This window comes from Pangasianodon hypophthalmus, chromosome 18 (genome assembly GCF_027358585.1).
Source record: "Pangasianodon hypophthalmus isolate fPanHyp1 chromosome 18, fPanHyp1.pri, whole genome shotgun sequence".
In the NCBI taxonomy this organism is placed as follows: Eukaryota; Metazoa; Chordata; class Actinopteri; order Siluriformes; family Pangasiidae; genus Pangasianodon; species Pangasianodon hypophthalmus.
The window spans coordinates 3,734,509-3,758,716 of record NC_069727.1 but is presented as its reverse complement, the minus strand read 5'-3'; the positions used below and the strand labels follow the sequence as shown (position 1 = coordinate 3,758,716).

Below are 24,208 nucleotides of genomic sequence, written 5' to 3'. Positions count from 1 at the left end.
TTCCAGCCCAAAGTTTGAAAAAAAAAAAAAAAAAAAGTTGGAAACTCTCAGAGGTTTTTGTGTGTGTCTGTAGAAGTGTGTGTGTGTGTGTGTGTGTTTAAATAAGGGCGCCAACAGGAATACGTGGCAAACACACATAAGCCTGTGGAGTTCTGCTGAGGTTGACGGGGTTGCTGTCCAGGCGAATGTCCTCCAGCGCCATCCGGATGTAGTTCAAGTCGTTCTGTTTGCAGAACGTGTCTTCGTGTATCATCTGGATGTTGTTGTTCTGAGGAAAAAGTGGGAAATATGAATTTTCCTCTTTTGCTGCAACATATTTTATATCTTATAAAAGGCTTGTACCCAGCGCAATTTCAGAAAGCTTTGAGTACGTTTCTCTAACAGCAGCTCTGACAGTAGTGCAGCTGCAAATCACAGGTTTATATTAATGCGCTCGTTCTAATACATTATCGTTTCATTATCGTAACAGCACGAAGAGATTAAAAGAATGTGAAGTTATTCATATGGTGAAATTTTCTCTAATGCGATGAGTTAATTTAACATTTATGGAAGGAGCCTGCAGTGTCAGCACTTTCCGGAAGTCTTCAGGTCAGAGGAGTTTGGTGGAGTTTGGAGACTGGTGAGGGAAAGACTGTTTATAGCTGCTATATCATTCCACAACGTTAAATGTAACTATAAATGGATAAAACACACTGCCTGTTCTTCTTTAATCCATTAAAAAATTTAATTGTTGGCAAATTGCTGTGGTACACGAGGAATAAAACAGTTCAGGACATGATGTTATTAGAATAATCACAACTTCGGGGTGGAATAATAGCTCCACTTCATGTCATGCCACCCGGTCGCTGATTATTTTCCTCTAACAGCATGACCCCCTTACTGACACAATAATTCATAAGGTTTTAAACACCTCTATGATGCGAATGCTTTACTTTTCACATCCATTTAAAAATCTTCGCAAGAACCCGTCAATTCCTGCTGTATCTCACGAGGCCACGTTTAACTGTAGCACATCAGTAAACTTATTTTTATTCTTATATTATATTTTGTGGAATAAATGTCTTATATGTTGAACTGTCTTGATTTTGATTTTCTGCAGTCTTTGAGTTTAAGTGTTTTAAAAGCCAGAGACCTTTTTAACTGTAAAATAAATTCCATGTATATATATATATATATATATATATACATATATATATATACATATATATTTCGAATATCAAGCTCAGTATGTAAATGTGTACAATAATATTCTGGCTATTAGAGCCATAGAGCTTCATTCCTGAACTTTTCACCCACAAGAGCACATTAGATTCAAGTCGACAATTCAAGTGACAACTCAAACCTGGGAATAACTATAAGTTATAACTATAATACCTTGGTAATAAATTTAATTAAAATTTAGCTTTGTTCAAAATGTAAAAAAAAAAAAAAATTAAAAAATTAAGGACCACACTTTGAGAGCGTGTTTCAGGCCATTCTTCTTTTTTTTCTTTAAACAAATTATAATAATATTTTTAGTGTAGATTGTGGAGTGTCAGCCAGTTAACTCTGAGGCTTCAAATCAATTGTGTGACTTTTAAGGAAGCCTTAGAACATAACATAAATCTAAATCAAATTTAAACACATGCATAAATTTACATTTACCCTTATGTACGTATAGATAATACAATAAAACAAAAAATCTATTGCAATCCTGTCTTGTGAGGACGTCTTCAGGATACTCCATATGTGTCACAAAATATAGTTTTGATGATTTACAAAAAAAAAAAAAATTAGTTACCAATAATTAGTTACTAGTTACAGTATTATAACACAATACTAAAAATGTGTCAGTTAATATATTTTAATATAACGTCCCATAACTTTGTACGTTTAAAGTGACATTGAAAGTGGCATTAATATTTAATCGAGTCTGAGGATACCTGCAGCCACTCTGTGTATGATATTCTGTCTGCGTGTTACTGTTAGTAGTGTGTGATTTTAGTGTGAAGATAGTGGGAAGGACGACACTCACTTTGGCTCAGATATGTTTAATAGAGACTTCTTTTAAAGGTTGGTGTAAAATGAACACACATGGAGTGTCCACATGGGGGCAGCAGTGAGGTGGGAGTGCAGGTACCTGTAGGTGCAGAGAGCGCAGACTCTCAGGCAGAGGAACAGGGATGTGATCGATGCCGTTGTCCGTCAGGTAGAGGTAAAGTAGTCCTGTCATGTCCTACGACGCAGAAACAGCACAGTTACAGCCAGATCATTACAAACACACACACACATACACATATACTGTGCTTAATGGGGATGGTTCTGTCCAATACCAAGACTAGACTATGGTACCAATACTCTGTGCCATCACTGATATATCAAGGATGATATGTGAAGTAATTCATCTGAGAAATTTGGGTCCTGTTTGGTTAAAGAAATAAGCCATATACAGTGTATCGTATAAGGAACGAAACATCCCAGACATGCCCTTATAGCAAAATAGTCAACAATACAGAACTATAACAATCTGTGAAACAAGTTAGCTCCTGTTTTCAGTCATGTTATAAACAATCGTTTCCTCATGAGCCTCTCTTTTTTTCTTTCCAGTTAATAAGATTAAAAAAAAACACACACACACAGCTTGTCACGTTACTGAGAAACCTCAGAGAGTTAACTTCTCTCTCCTGAAGACTTTCCCACACTGGAAAACGTACTGGCTGGAGCTTATACTGGAAACTGGAGATCAATGAATATATATTTCATTTAAATACAGTTATTATTAGTCTTAGTTTATATGGAGGGTCTGTCGTACAAGTCAATGAATAAGTTGTTACTATAGAAACAATAACGTATTAGACTAGTAGCCTAGTAAGCAAAACCTAAGGAGCAATTAAAAGTAAACTTTACTTTAAGCTGCACCCAGAATAGCTTGTACAATGCTTTCGTCTTTCCCTCTTACCTTGAAGGCTTCGTTCTGGATACCAGTTCTGCCCAGGTGGTTGTGACTGGCATCAACAAGGGTCATTGTGCCTGGCAGTGCTGGGAGTTGAGCTACGCTGTTTTCTCGAATTACCAGCTCCTCTAAAGCGGGCAGGCCGAAGAGAGCGCCGTCTTCGATCTTTGAGATGGCATTACTTGTCAGGTCGATCCGCTTCAGTTTGTCTTTATGATGGAGAGCAAAAAAGACAACATTTCAGAGAGAAGGCAATATTCAGAATTCAAAATTCAAAAATGCATTTCTGGACTAATTTACCATATTAATGCTCTACATTAATATAAATCCAAGAGAGTATTCAACTAATAGTGAAGCATATTTCATATTTTATATAAAGCTGTATAAATCAGAGAACTGTGACGTTATACTGTAATTCCAACTTCTCAATATTTATTTTTGCCGAAGTTTGCTAACAAAGCACCAACAAAATATTGGAACAATATTATTAAAACTATAACCTCAAAAATGACAACTTTTCAGAATATACATATTTATCATGGAAGAGATGGAATGGAACGGGTAAAAAAATTATATGTTAATGCTGACTAGATACTGTGGGCAATACTTATATAATTAACCTGAAGATATCCACAATACTGAAAAACCCAAAGTATCAAAAGTATCATTAAGTTAATATATCACAATATAGATATTATATAGTCATATTGTCCAGCCCTACTCAACAGTGCTGCAGTGAATTATGTTTAGTTTGTATAACATTTTCTATAAATGCAAAAAAATACTCAAGTAAACATACTCATGTTAGCAAAGTCTGATTTGTTGATCTTAGTAATCCTGTTGTAGCGGGCGTAGAAGTGAGTGGTATCTTTGGGAAGAGGAGGCACGTTATGCAAATTCACATCATCACAGTACACAGATCCTCCCAGGCAGGTACACAGCACACAGGTGGGCATGCCTTGCCACCAAACCAGTAGATGGTGTCCACAAAAAAAAGAAAAAAAAGAAACATATATATGAGTCCAAAAACGTAACTGAAGAAACAAATAAACTATAGTAGTGTTTCCCAAGTTGCTCCTCAGGAACCCTGGACTGTCCAACTTTCTTCTCTCTTCAGTAAAATCGCAATACATCTTAACCAAACAATCAAGAACACTGAATCCCCGGTAAGCTTGGGTTGGGAGCTGGGGAAAAAGTAAACTGCGGACCAAGTGGGGATCTCAGAGGACCAATTTCAGAAAGAATTCGCCCTAAATGAACACCCTATTTAAAAAAGTGACAAAGCTAACAATGAATAAAAGCTAGTTTGGGAAACATGTTCTAATTTGCATGATGTGATCTGGCCCCTATATTTTAAAAAATTGCATAACATGAGTTATGCATACATTCATTCACAGAGGTGTTTAAGTGAAACACAACAAACGATGATGCGTGTATAATAATATCTGGATTACTAATCTGTTGCTGTCTTACCCTTACAACAGATAACAAATAACAGGTCTGAGATTATGGAAAGTTTTAAAGGGCTGTTCCAATTAATAAATGTATACCATGTAGAATTTAAAACATAGGACATTGTATTATAATGAAATTGTACCAACCTTACCAACCTTAGTGTGCATATCTCTTAGTGGAATATTCTTTTATTTTGATAAATTCTATGCGATTGTTGTAATTCACAATATTCATGTTGGTTGACCTTAAATGCACAATAAAGAGGTAGGACACTAACCTGGAATGTCAGTTTCAATGACATCAACATCAGGCTCAGGGCTCTCAGGTAGCCCTGAACCTGTTGTACTCCCAGGGGTCTGGGTGGTGGGAAACAGCATCTCCTCTTGTTACACACAACGTTAGGATGTTAGGAGAAGGATTAGCACAGGGTTTGACAAAGAGATAAAGTGAGCAGTGAAGATCTTGAGTTGAACACAAATAACACACATTTAACCCATCACAGCCAGTTAAATGAAGCACAAAGGTTTGTGAGAAGAGGAAAATATCATGTATCAGTAGACATGGTGTATAGTAAATGTGTTAGCATTACTGGATGAAACAGGAAATTGCATATTATTTTAATGGTTAAAATGATCCATTATATGCCTGATCCAATATATGGCTGCCTATGACTCTGGGGCTCTTTTCAGGCTGTTGTGCTTCCAAGTTGCAAATATTAACAGTATGATCTCTACATGGCAAGTGAAGTACTAACCTTCCTTTAGAGTAGGGATGATTGTTACCCATTCCTCAGGAACCCCAGATTCCTCAGGAGGCCCTAGAGTCACAGGCTCCACAGGGAGTAGAGGTTTCTCTGGTGCCCCCGTTTCCCCAGAGACTTCTTCGGGGCCAGTGGTAACTGTAATATAGATCTGCTCCTCTTGGTAAAGACAAGGCGATGCGGTAAGAGATCAATTAGAGCCCCATAGCACAAGTAGAGGCCTGACAGTATGATAGTAACTTTAGCAGTAAGAACTAATAAGAAGTTACGAATAAGACTAATAAGAAACCCTTCACCTGGCCAATTAGACAACTACTCAACCCATAGTGAAATACGTCACATTCTACACTATAGAATACACAGGTTTTAGGTGTATAGAATGCAGTTTCCACTACAGTCAATAGTACTGACCTCTGCCAGGAACCAGTGTTATTTCTTCACCCGAAACCCCAGAGGGTCCAGAGCCAAAGTCCCCAGAATCTCCAGAAATATGTTCCTCAGAATCTCCAGAAATAAGGTCCCCAGAGGCTCCAGAAACAAAGTCCTCTGAGACCCCAGAAACAAAGTCCCCAGAGTCTCCAGAGACAAACTCCTCAGATACTCTCGAATCAACGTCTCCAGAGACTCCAGAGACTCCAGAGACAAAATCTCCAGATTCTCCAGAAACAAAGTGCCCAGATACTCCAGAAACAAGGTCTCCAGATACTCCAGAAACATAGTCTCCAGATACTCCAGAAACAAGGTCTCCAGATACTCCAGAAACAAAGTCTCCAGATACCCCAGAAACAAGGTCTCCAGATACTCCAGAAACAAAGTCTCCAGAGACTCCAGAAACAAAGTCTCTAGGGACTCCAGAAACAAAGTCTCCAGACACTCCAGAAACAAAGTCTCCAGACACTCCAGAAACAAAGTCTCCAGAGACCCCGGAAACAAAGTTTCCAGACACTCCAGAAACAAAGCCACCAGATACTCCAGAAACAAATTCACCAGATACTCCCGACACAAGGTCTCCAGAGATTCCTGAACCAAGGTCTACAGAGCCTTCAGAACTAATATCTCCAGAGCTTACATCTGCAGAGCCTCCAGAACTCAAGCCCCCAGAACCTCCAGAACCCAGAGTCTCCCCAGAATGGTATTCTCTAGCATCGGGAATCTTTCCAAAAACCCCTGAAGCTCCAGAAGCCCCAGAACCTCCAGAACTCAGCATGTCCCCAGAACCCAAAGATTCTCCAGAGATATGAAGGATTTCAGTGGGCGTCAGACGCAGCTCTTCCTCTTGTTAGAGACAAGATTAGGTGTTAAGAGACTGATTAGAACTGCATGATGACAATGATTCAGTTTAGACAGTTAGAGATGATGGGAGCAATGGTTTAAGTGATGCATTGTAAGAAAGCAGGGTTACAGGATTATGAAAAAACATTTAACCAATCAAACTGCTAGTTAAATGGATATTAAGCAATTTTTATGTTGGCAAGTTTTGGTAAGACATTATTGTGTGTGTGTGATTAGGTTGGTGTAATACAGACCTCCCGGAGCGTCTGGTCCCATCAAAACCCCTGATACTCCAGAGCCTGATGGGATGAGCGAAGGCATTATGGGTAATTCCGTTCTATCCCCACTTTCTTTTTCTGGATCCTCTTCTGGTTCCTCTTCCTCTTCCTCTAGTGAAGCTCCAGGTGTGGGATCATTGTCCTCATCTGGGGACAGAGTGCTAATCTCTATCTGCAAGGAAAGGAAAAGTGAATCCAATGTTGATATGGCTAGTGTCGTTTAAACAATTTGAATAAGATGATGATGACATAAACATGATGATGATGAATAAATTAACAGTTATTTCTCTGTTTTAAGATTATTGAATGGATTATTATAATGGGTGCCATCTGGTGGGTTACAGTATTAGAGGAAAAACATGGCATTATTTATGTATTTTTATTGGGGGAATTCTTGCTTGAATAGTTTGTAATACTTCAATATTATTCACTTGCTAATGCCTATTCCCCCGATCCTTGAGTCCATATGACTAGCCGTCTATCCATACGACTAGCGGGCCAATGGCTACATTCTGCTAGCGTGTTCGAGTGTTTTTCTTCAAACGTTACTATACACAGCTTTGGGTCTCAGTGACTAATGAACCATGCTGCAGGTTTCTTGCTCTTGCAGCAATGTCTGTGCAACCTGGAAGATGAGGAAGAATACCTCCTGTGTATCCACTGCTTGGCATTGAACATATGAGAGAAGCAGTCTCCAGTTCGGATATCCCTTAGCTTACAGTTCAGCGATTCCGATGTCAATACAACACTTTGGGCTGGCATATTTAGACCCTAATTCTGAGTTGAATCTATCCCAACTGCTACGCTCAGTATGCTGCTCACACACCCAATGCAGACGCATTGATACCATTCTGATGAGCTGTGGCATATGACATTAAAATGCTTTAGCCATTTTGCTGCATGCACTAGAAAGATCGCCTCTCTAAAGGACCTGATTGAAGCCTCAATCCTGGCAATGTGAAATCTAGGGCAGGATGTAGCGTGGGGCTCTGCCAATCTGGTTTATGGATGGCACAGTCTGGGGACTTGTACATCAACCCTGTGAAACCTATCCTGTGAGCCAGGGTTGCTACTTAGACCTGAGGTTTTGCACTAAAAATCAGCACAGCTAGAAGGGCCAGCCACGTGGTACACTTAAATTGCCACAGCCAGGGTCACTGGCTTATCATCCACGTAAGTCCCATCAGACCTAAATGGAATTATGCTCTCAGGTAAGCCTGACCATGAATGATGAAGCTGCTGCCAGGACACATAACAGCCAAAAACACTGTTCATTGTGCAGCAACTACAATAGACCTACAGGCACAAACTTTAGTTCCACCATCATTTTCATGACACAATGAACCTGGTCACTGACAAAACTTATACTGAGCAACAATACCACATTGCTGTTAAAAAATAATTATCTGATGGTGCTATTGCACACTGCTTTCCAAGCACAATAGGCAACAGTAGGCTACACTGGGCTTTTATGTATATAGGATCATGACACTACTCACACTAAATGATATCCATTTACACTGTTTTTGTGAAAAGTGGGAGCATGATCTGCTCCTGGAATTTGTGCAAATGCATTCATTCATTCGTTCATTCATTCAAACAAAATGAATAACACTCCACAGGACTCTACAGACAATCATATCATGTATGCTACACATTGAAATAAATACATAAATAACTAAAATGCAAGGACAATTGCACTTTAGGAATAGTTACCCAAATGAAATTGTGTCATAGCCAATCCCATTGCCACTCGGTAAATGTACTGAGATTAGGTTTTGTGCCTTATGGTCAATATTAGCTTTTGGTCAAAATTAAGGGCAAAGGACATTTTAACCTGGAGAACATCTTCTTTCATTGCACCCTATAGCACTGCAGTTCCCCAACTAGGGGTCACGACCCCATGTGGGATTGTTTAATTGACAGCTTTTATTTGGTTCATTTATTTTACAAATTATGACAACAGATTTTTTTTATGAAATCTTTGTTTTGTTTTGTTTTTTTTTTTGAAAAATTTACATTTAAACATGGCACATTTAAATTAAGAATGTCCATGCGATATTAATCTTTTTTCACTATACTGACACACTACACTAGTGTAGGAATTGAGTGATAAAAATGGAAAAATTTCTCCATCCGTCTACCTCCGTTAGTTCCTTGACAACCTGGAGTGACTCAGCAGAACAACAGAAGTCAAGAAAATACACGAAAATATGCCATAAATGGAGTGTTAATTATTAATCTGGGAAAAAAATCGTGGTGGTCAAGACTTGCGGTCACAGAAAATTCATAATGTCCATAAGGGGTTATGAATTTTCTGTGACCCCGAGTATCCATTCTATAGTTATCCATTCAACTATAGAAAAAGGCACACACAAATTGATCGCTATTTCTTGACTGTCCGTTCACCAAAACATCTCTGAACTGAACTGCAATTCACCTCCCAAGGCGTATAACAAAGAGCGGAGTCACAAAGCCGAATCAAAGAGCCGACTTGCTTGTGATCGACACATTTAATACTCCTTAATTAAGAGAAATTAAGAGAATTCCTTCATCGGAGAAAACACCAAGTGAATGACTGTGTTAAAAAACTTACAAAAAATGGTTACAACTATTATTTTGTCTTTTTTTTCTATATTTTGTCTATATTTGAAAAATGAACTGTTAGCTAGCTAGTTTCCCAATGACAGTTAGCTAATGTCAGCTAGCTAGCTGCTTAATGTTAACCACCACAGAATATTGCTTTGAGATAAAGCAATAATAACAGTTCATTCTGATACATTAGTTTCTTGTAATTAGAAAAAGTAAAAAAAAAAAAAGTATTCAAACACACACATTATGAATATATTACTAGATTAAGTAGCTGTTCGTGGACTTACCTCTGAAGTAGATTAGCTTAATTACCATGATTATGAGCATTGTGTGAGCATTATGTCATTTAAACTCTTTATATCTAAATAAGTTGGAGTTATTTATTCCAGGCTGGTTTGTAAATGACTCTTATAGGTATATCATTTATTTAAAATCAACACAAGGAGAAAAATTAGTATAGCACCCATTCTGATACAGAAAGGAATATAGGGACAAATCTAGCTGAATTATTAGACATTACAAAACTGGGCTTTTCTGTTCACAGGCTTTGAAAAAAAAGATTTTAAAAAATCCCTCTGCTTAATTTTCTCTCATTTTGATGTCTAGGTACATTTGATACTTACATATAGATAATGTCTGATACGTTCAAAATTCTGCTTGAATAATTTCATTGTTGATTTGTTCAACTTTTACTTGGAAATGTCTTTCATTTAATCAAGTATATGCAAGTTTTTATGCTAGCAGTTCTCAAATTGTGGTCATGGCCAATATATCTCAGATCAGTGTTCGTATCCCTACTCAGTCATTTTTAAGTTTGCCTGTTAAATCTGGTCTGAAGTCTAAAAAAGTGTTTTTTTTTTGTTTTTTTTCATCATAAATGTTATTATACATTATACGTTATTATAAAATTGATACCAGGATGAAGGAGTCTCCAGTGTCAGTGCTTTGTAACAGTCAGTTTTCTGCCACAGGAAAGTCTTCGGATAGGGGAGTTTACGCATTCCAGTTTCTTGGTAATGTGACAAGCTACACTTTTTTTTTTTGTCTTATTAACTTCAAGAGAGAAAAAGCTGGTGAGGGAACAACTGTTTATAACCGCTATAGCAGCTATAAAGTAACACAACCTAATGTAATGAGAACAGGAAGTAACTTGATTTGGGGATGTTCCACAACATTAAGCATAACTATAAACTATAAATTAGAAAAGGTATTACGTGTCGTTGTTTAATAAATAAAAAAACTGTAATTGTTGTCGAATTGCTGCGATATAATAAAAGTAATCAGTGTTGGGGTGGTAGCTGTAATTCCGCTTCATATCATCCCATAGTTTTGCTAATGACATACAGTATAAATCTCTCAGTGGTTTAGCTCCGGTATATCTTACTGATCTTTTGGAATGCTGTAACCCATCTTGAGCACTTTGCTCAGCTGAGGCAGGTTTATTATCAATACCTTGGGTTAACTGTATCTCATCTGTCAGTAGACACTTTTATAATGTTGCCTCTAATCTCTGGAATAGTATTCCAGAGATTATTAGGGACACAGGCTCTCTTTAAATGCTTTTAAATCCAGGTTAATATCCTGCTTGTTCAAATGGTCTTACCTGTGATTGTGATAAACCTTTTGAACTTTTAACACCTTTAGATTGTTTTACTAATTGCAAATTGTTTTATTAATTTGATCTTTTTAACTTGTAGCTTTACTATGATTCTTTGTTTTGCTTTAATTAAGCATCTATATTTTTTATTTGCTTATCTAAAAATGTTGTGTCTATTTATTTATTTATTTTTTTATTTATTGTTAAGCACTTTGAGATTTTGAGTCAAAATGAATAAAGATTATTAGATTATATGTGTTTATTATGAACAGGCCTCAACTTGATAGGGGAATTGCAACGTTTGGGGCAAAAACCAACATGCTTTTCACACCACCATGCTCTGTTTCCATCTCCTTTTGAGTCACGTAGGTACTTAACATCATATCAGATGTCTCATTAGTGATAACCTTCAGGAAAACTGAACATTAAGACAAGTCTTTCCAAAGGTTATTACATGATTAGTTTAGTTCATGATTCTATTTAGGATTAATTTTTAGCTTTTTTCTTGTTAACTAGTCTTTTTCGGCATTAAAAATACTTATTTATCCCATTGTTTAATTATTCATTTATTTTATAAAAATTTTTTTTCATGAAGTGTATAGAATTTATTTGTGGCCCTTGCTGAGAGTTTTGCTCAGGAATCCCTAAGACATCAAGACTCCTTATACACCTGAAAAGGCTGCCTCCCTTAACAAGTAAGAACAACTCAACAAAACAAGAGACACATTCACACTGCTAATGGTCACCAAAACTACACAAGGAGGCGCATTATCTCAGCTGTCAGAGCATCCGTGCTTTTAACGTGTCACACCATCTCATACCTAGTAATGTTAATCAGCTTTAGATGTGAGGCATAATGGATGGACCGGTCATGCCCTTTTGACCACAAAGCGGTGGATCGTACCGCAAGTAAGTGCTTTAAAAAAAAAATTCACCATGTATGTATTTATATAGAAGTCAGAGGACATAATAATATAGGAAATGGGATCCGGTTCAGGTTTCTGAGCCTCCTTTCTGTCTGCAGTTGCACCACAAACCAGAATGTGGCGCCATGAAACCACATTCTGTAATGTACGTGTCTCTGACACACACACTCGAAAAGCCGATTCTATCATCAACATGTGAATGGTCCTTGTGGAACCAAGACATACATGGAGGCAGAAAATCCTTATTCCTGCACAGTGCTATATTTGCACAAAGTAATACAGTTCAGGTATTTGTCAATGAGAAAATGGTGAAGCCATCACAAAAACTAAAACTACCGTGCTTGGTCTGTGTGATTAGCATGAGTCACGAGAATATCATCGCTACAGTCTACATGAAACCCATTGCTAATGGTTAAGTGAGGGTTTACTAGGTATAACTGGAGTTTCAGTGTAATGACACCAAAAGCTTTTGAGAGACAACAAGGCCTGACTCTGTGCGAGCTGTAAGTCTACCCCACCTCCTGACCACCAGCCACCCCCAAACCCCCCCCCCCCCAATGCAAACACACATATCTGTGGGGAGACGAGAAGCAAAAAACGCAGGCTAAAATAAGCCAGAGAACCAACACATTACAGCCAACAAATCCTCATATGAAGCTGGGAAAGTAAATGAAATTCACTAAGATAATCGTTAATAATAAGTTATATTATAATAATAAGATAATAAGTTCACAGAACACAAGACTGTATGAGCAATGGACAAAACAATGCGACTGGTCAGTATGAGTCACACGTTTGTCAGAGTGTTTAAACCTCAGAAAGGATTTTTTATTCCTTTTTTTTTTTTTACTTTTATTAATTCCACAAGCTAGCAATAAAACTAGCCAAATTTACTACCTCTACTTCAGTTTATATCAGTATATATATTTATAAAAACTGCCAGGCAAAGGTTTTTAAACCCCTGTGTGAAAAATGTTGGTTAAACTTTAAGAAATGGAGTCATGTTAAATAATCTAGGATTAGAAAATCTGAGTAAGGTATAAGTCTAAGTGAACTGAGACATGTTTCTGACTTTATTTCATCCATTCTTTCATTCATTCATTCATTCATTCATTCATTCAACTTCAGTAAGCACCAGTAAGCCAATTCCAGGAAAACTGGGCACAAGGTGAGAGAATTCACCCCGGCTGGGCTAGGGTACCATACACACACACACACACACGCACACACACACACACACACACACACACACAGACTTTTTCTAGGTCTGATATCAAGTGTTAGACAAATCTTGGATTACGGTAACTTGCAGTCCTACCTTTAATAAAATACTTTATTTATCTACAACTTCTTACATACAGAGATTTAGATATCTGATGGAACACTTGTTTCATTTTTTTCAATAGTAGGTACACTTTAGTAAAATAATATAGTTTTGCTTTGTTACACAAACCTGTTATGAATTGAAATTAATGAAAAAGTGTGACCATTATAATTTTGCACAAAACTTATTTAGTTCAAAATTATTTATGACATTGACACTATACTTTAAGAGCTATTATGAAATTCTGCTCTTGTTACTGCAACCAATGGCCACAGAGTCATATCATAGTATATCTTATATACACTCACTGTCCACTTTAATAGGAACACCTGTACACTTGCTCATTTATGCAATTATCCAATCAGCCAATCATGAGGCAGCAGCAAAATGCATAAAATCATGCAGATACAGGTCAAAAGCTTCAGATAGTCTGTAGATTATTGAGAATCTGTAGGTAATAATAATCTGGGGCTGTCATGGGCGCAGACCTACCAAAACTGGACAGTTGAAGACATGAAAAAGCTCAGATTCCTGTTCTTGGATGACAGAAGTGGAACCCAGTGTGGTCTTCTGCTTTTGTAGCCCATCCACCTAAAGGTTTGATGTTTTGTGCTTGCTTTTCTGCTCATCACGGTTGTAAAGAGTGATTATATGAATTACTATATCCTTCCTGGCAGCTCAGACCAATCTGGCCGTTCTCTTCTGACCTCTCTCATCAACAAGACCCACAGAACTGTCGCTCACTCAATGTTTTTTGTTTTTCGCACAATTCTGTGTAAACTCTAGAGACTGTTGTGTGTGAAAATCTCAGGAGTTTAGCAGTTTATGAAATACTCAAACCAGCCCATCTGGCACCAACAACCATGCCATGGTTAAAGTCACAGAGATCACACTTTTTCCCCATTCTGTTGTTTGATGTGAACATTAACTGAAACTCTTGACCTATATCTACATAATTCTATGCATTGATCTGCTGCCACATGATTGGATAACTGCATAAATAAGCAAGTGTACAGGTGTTCCTATTAAAGTGGACGGTGAGTGCATGTTGTATTTTCACAAATACAGGTCTGAGGTTTAAGCTGAAAGGTTCAAGCTTTTCCTTACCTCTTCTAATTAAGCAATATCGCACGAGCAAGAGTACGGTTATACCGAATATCGGCATGGCTGTGATTTGGCTGTAGGCACAAGCCCGCAGGGAGAGTACTGTAGCTAATCACAGCCGTGCTGATATTCAGCATAACCACATGATTGGGGGTGTGAGATTGCCTTTATACAATTCAATAAACCTTTCCTTTTGCTCCGCTAGCAGAAATAGATCCTGAAAAAGCTACACTCACTTTATAGCATGTTGACTAGGGAAATTTTACGTGGGAAAGACAGACGAGTGGAGTGATACACACAGTGAAAACTCCCAGTGCGGTTATAGGAAATATAGGCACCCTTGGAATACCTCTCAACCAATCAGAGTAGTGCACCAGAACTAACTGTTGTAAAACAATATATAGTATACAATAGTTTTTTTTTTTTTTTTTTTTTTTTTAAGTAAGTTTGACCTAGACCACTCTGGGACTGGTACAAAGCAATATCAAGCTCTAGTCTTTCATGTTATACATCCATACAGTTTCTCTAAGTCCTTAAATCTTCAGCAGTTTGTACCATGTGTAAGTAATTCTGGATAGGTCAAGGAGAGGATGCAGCAAAGTATACATGCACTTCTGTGAATTTTATAGCTGCATGTTTTATTCTGGAGCAGAAATCCTCCATTTATTGCTAAAACACATGTTAAATAAAAAACCTGCCACAGTTTCAAAAGAGCAACCAATAAGGTAAAGCAGATCCACATAAGATCAAATGAATGCATGTAATGCGATGCTAGCCTCCTAACCTCCCTCCCTCTGTCTCTCTGTCTCTCTCTCTCTCTCTTTATTGCATTTTCATCAGGGCAGGAAACTGAAACAAGTATATTTCATGTCATAACAATTCAAAGTGTGTTGAATTGGATCTTCAAACCATACAGTATATCTTACTATACTATTCTACTATATCATTCACATCATGATCAGGATATGGCTCCTCCCATCTTTGAAATTTTTAAATCCTGTCCTGGTTTGTACCAGGCAAAAAGCTCTCGATTTATTTTTATTCATTGTTGCCTGGCAGACTAGTAGGTTTAAAAACCTGAAAAAGAAACTAAAGCCTTCTTCTGATTGAGGGTGTAACTATTGGACAGTTTGCATCGTTGCATCAAATATCGAATCGTTACCTTATTCATCAAAATCTTATTGTATTGTATCATATAGTAGCTGATTAATTGGTATAATCAAATATTGAATTGTTGCCTTATGAATCTAAATCTTATTGTTTGTGTCGAAGCCTGAGGTTTACTTACTTCTTCTTGACTTTCATAAACCAAAAGTTTTATTTGTATGTTTAAACATAATGCACTTCACAATGGGACTTCCTGTTGTGGTCCACGCACAATGTGTTACATCAAAAACTTTATCAGGATACGTTTTCTGCTGGGGGAATTCATATACTAATCTGTATTAATGCACTTAACTAGCTAACTATCATTTTAGCTACCAATTTTTAGCCTAGTCATTTATGTTTCTGGGCAAAACATGAGACTAGGCTTCCGCATTAGAGCTTCCACTTGCCTGGTAGGCTAGCTAATATATTTAAGATAAATGTCCACCCTTGATAAATATCTATTTAAGTATCTTAACAATACTTCTTTCATTATGATCTTCAAACTATTTACATGCAAACGAGTAGTGAAAAACATTTGTGCTCTAATTGCTCCCAGTTTACATTTTGGAAGTAGTTAAAAATGACCTCTTGCCTTGGTATATTCCCTTCTTCCAACACACCTGATACAACAAATCAGCTGACTAGCAAGCTTAAGTTGGGCTGAAATGGGTGTGTTGGATCATTAAATATAAAATGTGTAGGGTCAGGGTATTCCAGGTCCAGGATTGACAAACATTTGGAAAACCTTGACAGATATTATCACTAAAGATATAAGTATAAAGAACTGAAGCTCATGAGAGATTTGTGTGAATGAGTATGATAATGTTGGTATGGTTTCATATGAATGACGTTCAAACATCTGTTAATCCCACCCTTAACTAACTAACCAAAACTTCTAATCTTTACACACAACTTGAGCCCATCGTGGGAGCCCATGATGATATCATTTTGGATTATTGCTTACTAAATATCTTCCAGGTTGAACATTTATGAGACATCACCATGCACAAATACTTACACTGACATCCAACAGTTACCAAACATTGTTTATCACACTTTGGATCTGAATCATTCAAAAAATCTGTATGCATCCAAACTGAAGACATGCAAGAAAGACCAAACAGATGGATATATCAAGTTTTCCACACCACTGTGCCAAAAGAACATTAAGTGAGGCAACAAAAAAAATGGTAGACTATAAATATTTTAAATTCCCCACGTTTCACAGAAAGGTCTCCAGTGAAACACAGCCACATTAAATCAGCTTTTATACTGGAGTAATGGAACAAAACCAGAATATCTGTGGACAGAAGATGCAAAAAGCAAGACTTAAACCTGCATTACAAGGGTAGAGTATATGTAAACCTATGTACACAACAGAAAATAGAGTAAAAATTGCACATCAAGCATGCTTCTGTTCTTCACAAACTTTTGCACTGTGCATTGAAATGAAACTAGTGGTGGAAGAAGGACAGAATCAAGTGATATAGCATCAAGTAACCACTCGTTCTTTGCAAATGTAGGAATATGGTCATTAGTCGAGCTCAAGATTTTTGTGAAATTAATCTAAAATAGCAATCAGATCAACGGCATTAGACTGAAGACCTGAATTTAGAGCTCAGTCCAGCACCTGCATGTCTGTATATTTTGGCCAGTCTCATAAAATCTGTTCTTAGGTGACTAGTAGAAAAGCAGCTATCCAGTACAAACCTATTCTGCTCTTTATATGAAGAATACTGACATTTATGTATGGAAGAAAAACACTATGAGTAATGCTGTTACAGGAAAATAATGAGTTACTGTTATCATACTGAAGTGGATTATTTTCCTATAACATCACGCCTTGAAGTGTTATTCTTCTTATACCACAGCAATTCACCAAGGCTAACACTTTTTATTCATTAGAATGCCTCATCATACCATTTATCCATTTATAGTTCTATTTAATGTTGTGAAACAAGTTAGTTCCTGTTATCACTTACATTATAGCAACTATAAATGGTTGTTCCTTCACCAGCTTTTTTTTTTTCTGTCTTAAACAACTGTAATTCAGCTTGTCATGTTACGAAGAGTAAACTCTTCACCATAAAAACTTCACCATGTCATCATTTGCACACCTTCTTAATCCATTTGTATGGCGTGTCCCCCATGCAAGTCCCAGTATACATTGTTACTATAGAAACAATAATGTATTACAACAACAAATGCATTAATATAAAATTTGCTGCACTTCTGTCATGGCTGCTGTTCTAGAAAATTAATTAACACCTTATGACCAATTCAAATTGAGAATTCAACAGCATTGTTGTTAAATTCAAGTAATTATTTGTCCACCATACCTGTCCTATTGTATTGTATCCCTGCCCTACTTCCTGGCAGATGTGCAAAGTACAAAATTATAATTTCAGTGGATTTGTATTTGTATAGTACTACTTGTACACTTACACATCAAAATTTCATAATTACTCCTCACACATTCATTTTTGACCTTCAGTGAATTCAAAACAGATTTTTTGCCCAGCTACCAATTCATTTTAACATTGTTTATGAAACACTTTACAAACAGCCTTTGAATTCCATCCCAATTTACATGGATACCATAACCAGTAATCTTTGAGCAACTACTATTTGCTCAAATATTTGCTCTTAATATATGAAAAATTACTTTAATTAGAAAGTTAAGATCCTGATCCCAACATAAATTTGCAGAAATTTGAATAAACAATTTTGTTTGATTTCAATTTCATGCAGATTTCTAAGTGTCCCAACTAGAACCGTAACCTTAATAAACTTTTAAGCATGAATGCATCCAATGAATGCAACAAACATGTCCTGATTTTGAATTTCGCTTAAATTGAATAACTTTATACCTCTAAATACATTTATATGGTGACCCATTTTACCTTTCACTCAAGTCTCATTTTTACTGGTTACTTCTACTTTTATTTTGAATAAGGCTTTAACACAAGCATATTCCTTGCCTGTTATGGAAAGGAATCAGTTGATTTTTAGATTAAATAATCTTGGACTCATTTTTGAACCTCTAGTAACATGTGATTTGCAAGATTTACTTTGAACAATCTTACCAAAATATAGTCACAATCAAACTGGCTTTCAAATTCAAGCGAATTGTTCTGTTGAGAATAATACTCCACATAAGAATATGAATGGAAAACTAGCCGAACTAATAAAATATCCAATATCCAATATTTAACATTCTCTGTAATAAGTGAAACTTGTAATAGTAAATCTAAGATTACATGTGAAAAGCATTTGCAGATGATTTATATAATAATACCTGAAAACAGTTAAATCCAAGCATCTAATGCTCCTTACCAATGAATTAGTTGTTAGCTTGGAAAGGATTTTTACCCACAACCCATAGCACATTCACATTCCCACCTCAGGTTCATCCGTGGTCAGCTCATCATAATATTCGACGTCCACCTTGTCGAAGTCCTCATCGTAGTCTGGCTCCACTTGTCGGGTGTATCTTGGGGGAGAAGCCAGAACCACATTCAGGACCAGGAGTCCCAAAACTAACCTGCATGGCATCATCATTATCATCCACCTGTCCGAATGAAATATCTGAATGAATAAGAGCATATAAACATCTTACTTTTGCTTGGGCAGTTTGGTTTTTTTAGTACACAATTATAAAATTAAAACTGATGGAAATTCTGGAATTCACTTTAGTATCTCTAAAAGGCAATACTAAAATCTCTTGCATAGGAGTAATGACTAAAGCCAACATTCATCGGTTCATGCTTACCCACTTTTTCCCATATGAGAGCAAACTATTGTCCTAAGGTTCAAGGTTTATTGTCATTATCAAAGACATAACATACAACAATCCCATCCTGCTCTCTTCACGTACCCTCCCATCTGCCTCTATTGCACACGTTAGTTATTGCAGAGATACTTACACACAATGTTTTTGTGTTATTGCACATACAGTAGTTATCACAAAATTCTGGTTATTGCGCAAATTCCCTAGTTATTGCACAAATTCCCTAGTTATTGCACATAGAATCTTGTCGCTGTATTATATGAACTTGCACAGCACTTGGTGACCTGAGTCTTACTAAAAGTCAGCCCAGGGCATGAGAGACAGTGCCAGGCACCCAGGCTAGGGCTGCTTTGTTAAACTTATAAGCCCTGGACACATGCCTACATACCTTTCTTATTAGTTTCACTGTAATTACTGAGTAATTTATAGTAGTTGCAGAATGAGATGCTTTATTATGAGTAATAGGTGGAACTCCAATTAAAATCATGGACTTGTTACTTATTTTTAGTATATACAGTCCATGTAAGTAATTAAACGCAACAAGATGTGCTGTTATTGTAAAATAATCAATGATAGAGTAGTGTGAAGTGGGATTACTGTTATTACTGTTATGAAAAATATTATTTTCCTATAACAAAGTGTTTTATTCCTCTTATCCAACAGCAATTTGTCAACAGTATCAATGTTTTATTTATTAATATTAATTCATTTGTAGTTACATTTAACGTTATGGAATTTCCGCAAAATAGTTCCTGTTATTACTTATGCTTTAGCAGCTATAAACAGTCGTTCCCTCACTAGCTTCTCTTTTTTTGTCTCTCTTGAAGTTAATAAGACAAAAAAAAATGCAGATTGTCATGTTATTGAGAAACTGCAAAGCAGAAACCACTTTGTCAATGTCTGAAAACTTAAAGTTACAGCTTTACCTTTGACTGTTACAAAGCACTGGAGACACTGGAGACTCCTTCCATCTTAACTAAGCATCTTCTTACCAAACCAAAAGCACTATACTGACAATCCCATACATATTTAAAACAGAATCCAGGTAACTATGTAAGTTATTACTATAGAAATGATAACATTTTATAATGAGCACAGCTCCTGACCAATCAGAATCAAGCATTCATCAGCACTGCCGTATATTATATTAGAGTTATTTACATTCAATTGGTCTGATTCATTCTGAGATCAAATACACAAGCCTGTCATTATGTGCACTGGTTTATTTGGTGAATCCTAACTTGTTTTCAGGCTTTGGGCCTGTAGAGCACATATTTCACAGTGGTCATTACCAAAAGACAGTGAGAAGAGCCTGACTTCTAAAGCATAAAACTGCACCAGAGGAGCCAAGCAGTCACCATTCAAACCAGTGACCAAACTGAATAAACACAGTGTCATATCTACACAATGTAGACAAGTATGATGGTACAATATCATTTTCAATCCATGATGTTGTCATTACATCTGTGCAAGGCATTTTTTTTTTTTTTTGATGGTGGTGTAGTGAAGTTGAAGTGCAATCTTCTGGCAGTGAGCTATTTTTTCCTTGTTTTGTACCCAGTCATTTTATTATTGTGGTCAGAAATGAGTAAGTGCAATAGGACATGTGTCATTTGAAATCCGCTGATAAAGCAGCATTATTGAATCCAAAATTGCGCTTGCATTACTTGCATGCCGAGACCTCTTCTTAGCACAAAACTAGAAAGCTAGAACGGTATTTTCCTGATTACAGGTGTAGGCCTGAATGTCCTGTCCCATTTCTGGCTTTGTGGATTTTGACTATATATGTTGACTTTCTTCTATACAAATTTACCTTTGAGTATTACAAAGAGCTTACACACCTTAGACTTCTTCCATAAATGTAATATATGTGTCTATTTGCAAAACCCTGCCATATCAATGATTATATTATTTTTTTTGTTAAATAACAAAGAGTGTCTGTCATACAATGACCTACGTAAGTTAATATAGAAACAATAACATATTAGAAAAAGCTTGTGAATATAAAAATGTGATTTGCAGCTGCACTACTTTCAGAGATGCTGTTATAGAAAATTAACCAACACCTTCTGACCAATCAGAATCCAGAATTCAACAGCATTGTGGCATAAATTGGTATGTTTTAGTGTTCACTATTTCTCTGCTATATCAGTAACACACTCACGCTTTATCAGTTCAAGGCATTAAAAAAAAACACACTTAATCGTACAGAAAATGAATGAAAGAAATCGAGAGAAATAGAATAAACTGTTTTAAGTAGTCATAGACTTTTAGCTAGTTTATAATGTAGCATATATGTGCTACATCTTGTGCATTGTCTTTTTCAGCATAGCATCGTGGATGAGGCCTGGTTTTAAGAGACGGAGAAAGTGAGAGCAGCTCATCTGAGATCCATCTAAACAGAGAAGACCTAAGTGATCAAGAAGAGATGAGGGAGGAGAGACGAGAGCACAGAAAGAGGCGACGTGGATGTGGATGAAGTTCTGGTCCTCAAGGTGAGATGGAGAAGGGGAATGTGTGTATACTGTATGTGTGTGTGTGTGCGTGGGTGTGAGAGAGAGAGAGTAAAAAAGCTTTGACAGAGCTTCTTTATAAGCATATATCCCAATCTGTCTCCGCGCTCATACTCGAAATTCCACCAGGGGTTGTGGACAGGATGGCAGCTGAGAGGGGGAAAAAATCCCATGGACTCATTGACTCACGACTGTAACACTCTAATAGATAGATATATATACAGATCTTGCAGTCAAGTTGCCACTTTTGACTTGCTATTTTTACACTTTCTGGACTTGTGATTATATATAAATCTGTTGTGGTTTTTAATTCATGAAAGCACCCACTGGAAAAGATAGAAATGATTCTTTTTTTAATAGAAATGATGAGGGATTCATTTAGGACGTGGCAGAAAGCGCAGGATCTTCTGGTCTGCACCTCTGCAGGGAGAGTGAGGCTTTTCAGTGTCCTGTTTCTGACAGCATCAAACTCAACAGGGACACACTGAAAGAGGGACTGTGCTTCACACACAGCTGGGCTTTTATACACTCCCATGAGTGTGTTTAGTGTGCATAGTGTGTATATGTGTGTTTTCCTTGGCTCTAAGTCGAGCTCTAGATATTCATTGATTTTTGCAATTTCCACTGCCAATCACTGAACGATATAAGTGCTCCATCATCAATGGCATGATAATCAGATAATCTGTTTTTCAGACACAAATATTGTGCAGCATATATACAAAAAATACAAAATCATTTTGGTATTAATGACTAACTTTCCTTAAATGAACATCTTTGCACATATTCAGCAATCCAGTGCATCAGTTTCACATCTTCTCTGTGATCCGTATGTTAAAACAAATGCAAGCCCTTCAATGAGGTGACGTTTTAATATTCTGTTGGTTGAAGCTTTAGAATAACTAATCACAAATACAGAATACTCACAATTAAATTCTGATATGAAATAACATTATGATAATATTAAAACAGCATCAGGAACAACAGCAACAACATAAAAGTTTAATCCTAGGCCTAATACAGAACTATAATTTCCTTCAGGCGTATAATAGGACAGCGGGCATGCATAAGCTACAATACCTGCATTATTAAGTCTAACAGCGAAGCGTGATGAACTTTCCTCTTTTTATTACATAACACATAGCGTAAATGAGTATGACAGAACGCTTACCTCTGTCTCCCGCTTTCCCAGATGGTCCTGCACTTCAGCTCGGACATGCACAGGGCTGGTGGGCCTGCCCAAAATAACGGGTCTCTCACGGCGGCTTTGAGAAGGGGTATGGGTGTGTATACGTGTGTGTTTGTATATTGTCGTGTATGGGGATGTGTGAGTGTGTGTGTGTGTGTGTGCGTGTGTGTGCGCGTGTGGGTGTGTATGCACTCCTAGACCCCGGGTGCTCTACCTGTAGTGTGTGTGCGAAGGTAGGCACTGAGGCCGAGCAGAGGGGAGCGATTGGTTTTGGTCACATCTGCAGGAGCAGCAGCACCCAGCCCACACCACGGCACACTTAACACACACACACACATACACATATGCACATACACACACTCACACACAAAGGAAGAACCTGCTGTGCTAACAAAATACACAGAAAGAAAGCCCCCCAGAGCGTTCAGCTTTTTTCTGGATAAGAGAATAAGAGTTAAGTATGAGATATTTGTCTTTCTTTTTTTTACTGGGGTGAAAGTAAGGCATGTGCTGCTTTCATGTGCGGATCTACTGGGCCCCAGTACACAATGGGCCCTCTGTCAGGCTCCTGTGTTAGTCCTGGACCAGGAGGAAGTCTCCGCCTGGAGAAAGGCCTTTCCTTCACTCTCTCCACTGAGCCAGTCTCTAACACTGAGCCAGTTACTCACTGTGTCTTGCTGCCAAGAGATGCAACACTCCACAGAAACAAAAGCGAGCTCGCTGCCAGGAAGGTTCCATACAAGCTCTCATGTATCAACTTTGTTTGTTTTACAGGCCAAAATTTTTCTCCCTTACAAAGTTCTACTTTGATCCCACAAAAATCTCGATTTGCATGGCGCAGCTGTAGCTTTCTCCATTAACCCTATCACTGTTTCTACATAGGTTTATAACAGACAATAAAGTCACACTTGTTCTTTTATATGCCACCAAAGTGCTGTATCTAGTTTAGAGGGAATTAAATGAATGAACAGTTTGACTGAATTCAAATGGATCTTCGTTCATATTGATCTGCCCTTTTTTCCAGGGCATAAAAATCACCTTAAAATTTTGAGGTCTCATATGAGTTAGGTTAAATAGAATCATTAGTCTTTGAAAAACCTAAGAAGTATATTTCCTCCCAAATGAAATGGCAGCCAGCATATATAGTATGTTTCTTTTATTACTATTTTTAGAAGACTTGTATCTGGTCAAATAATGAAATATAATTTCCACATTTCTGCCATTAAAAACATACATATGATCTGAATAAGAAGTGAAATTTTTAATGAGGTTGGACTCACTGTTTTATATGTAACATTTTCATCCTGTAATATTTACCCTAAAGTGTTAA

At 37.1% G+C, this 24,208-nt stretch overlaps 1 protein-coding gene across 2 annotated transcripts; it reads right to left on the bottom strand.

The window, feature by feature from the left end:
* Positions 1 to 42: 42 nt before the first annotated feature.
* Positions 43 to 23,131, bottom strand: epyc (epiphycan). Of its 2 annotated transcripts, none has more exons than XM_026922793.3 (10): positions 22,861 to 23,131; positions 18,792 to 18,977; positions 6,674 to 6,869; positions 5,559 to 6,422; positions 5,142 to 5,306; positions 4,665 to 4,769; positions 3,732 to 3,890; positions 2,939 to 3,141; positions 2,120 to 2,215; positions 43 to 268 (listed from the first exon to the last, which is right to left on the bottom strand). In XM_026922793.3, the coding sequence occupies exons 2-10, from the start codon at positions 18,954 to 18,956 to the stop codon at positions 98 to 100; spliced, it is 2,124 nt and encodes a 707-aa protein (XP_026778594.3). In that variant the 5' UTR covers positions 18,957 to 18,977; positions 22,861 to 23,131; the 3' UTR covers positions 43 to 97. The 2 variants fall into 2 exon arrangements, with proteins under 2 accessions (XP_026778594.3, XP_026778593.3); XM_026922792.3 differs by having other exon boundaries at positions 18,792 to 18,960.
* Positions 23,132 to 24,208: the final 1,077 nt, after the last annotated feature.

Coding starts and splice junctions, on each gene's coding strand:
- epyc (XM_026922792.3), bottom strand. CDS start 22,907: ATGTCCGAGCTGAAGTGCAGGACCATCTGGGAAAGCGGGAGACAGAG. Junction 18,961..22,860: donor TGGGAAAGCGGGAGACAGAG/GTAAGCGTTCTG, acceptor TCATTCGGACAG/GTGGATGATAATGATGATGC. Junction 2,216..2,938: donor TCCAGAACGAAGCCTTCAAG/GTAAGAGGGAAA, acceptor TCTGCGTCGTAG/GACATGACAGGACTACTTTA.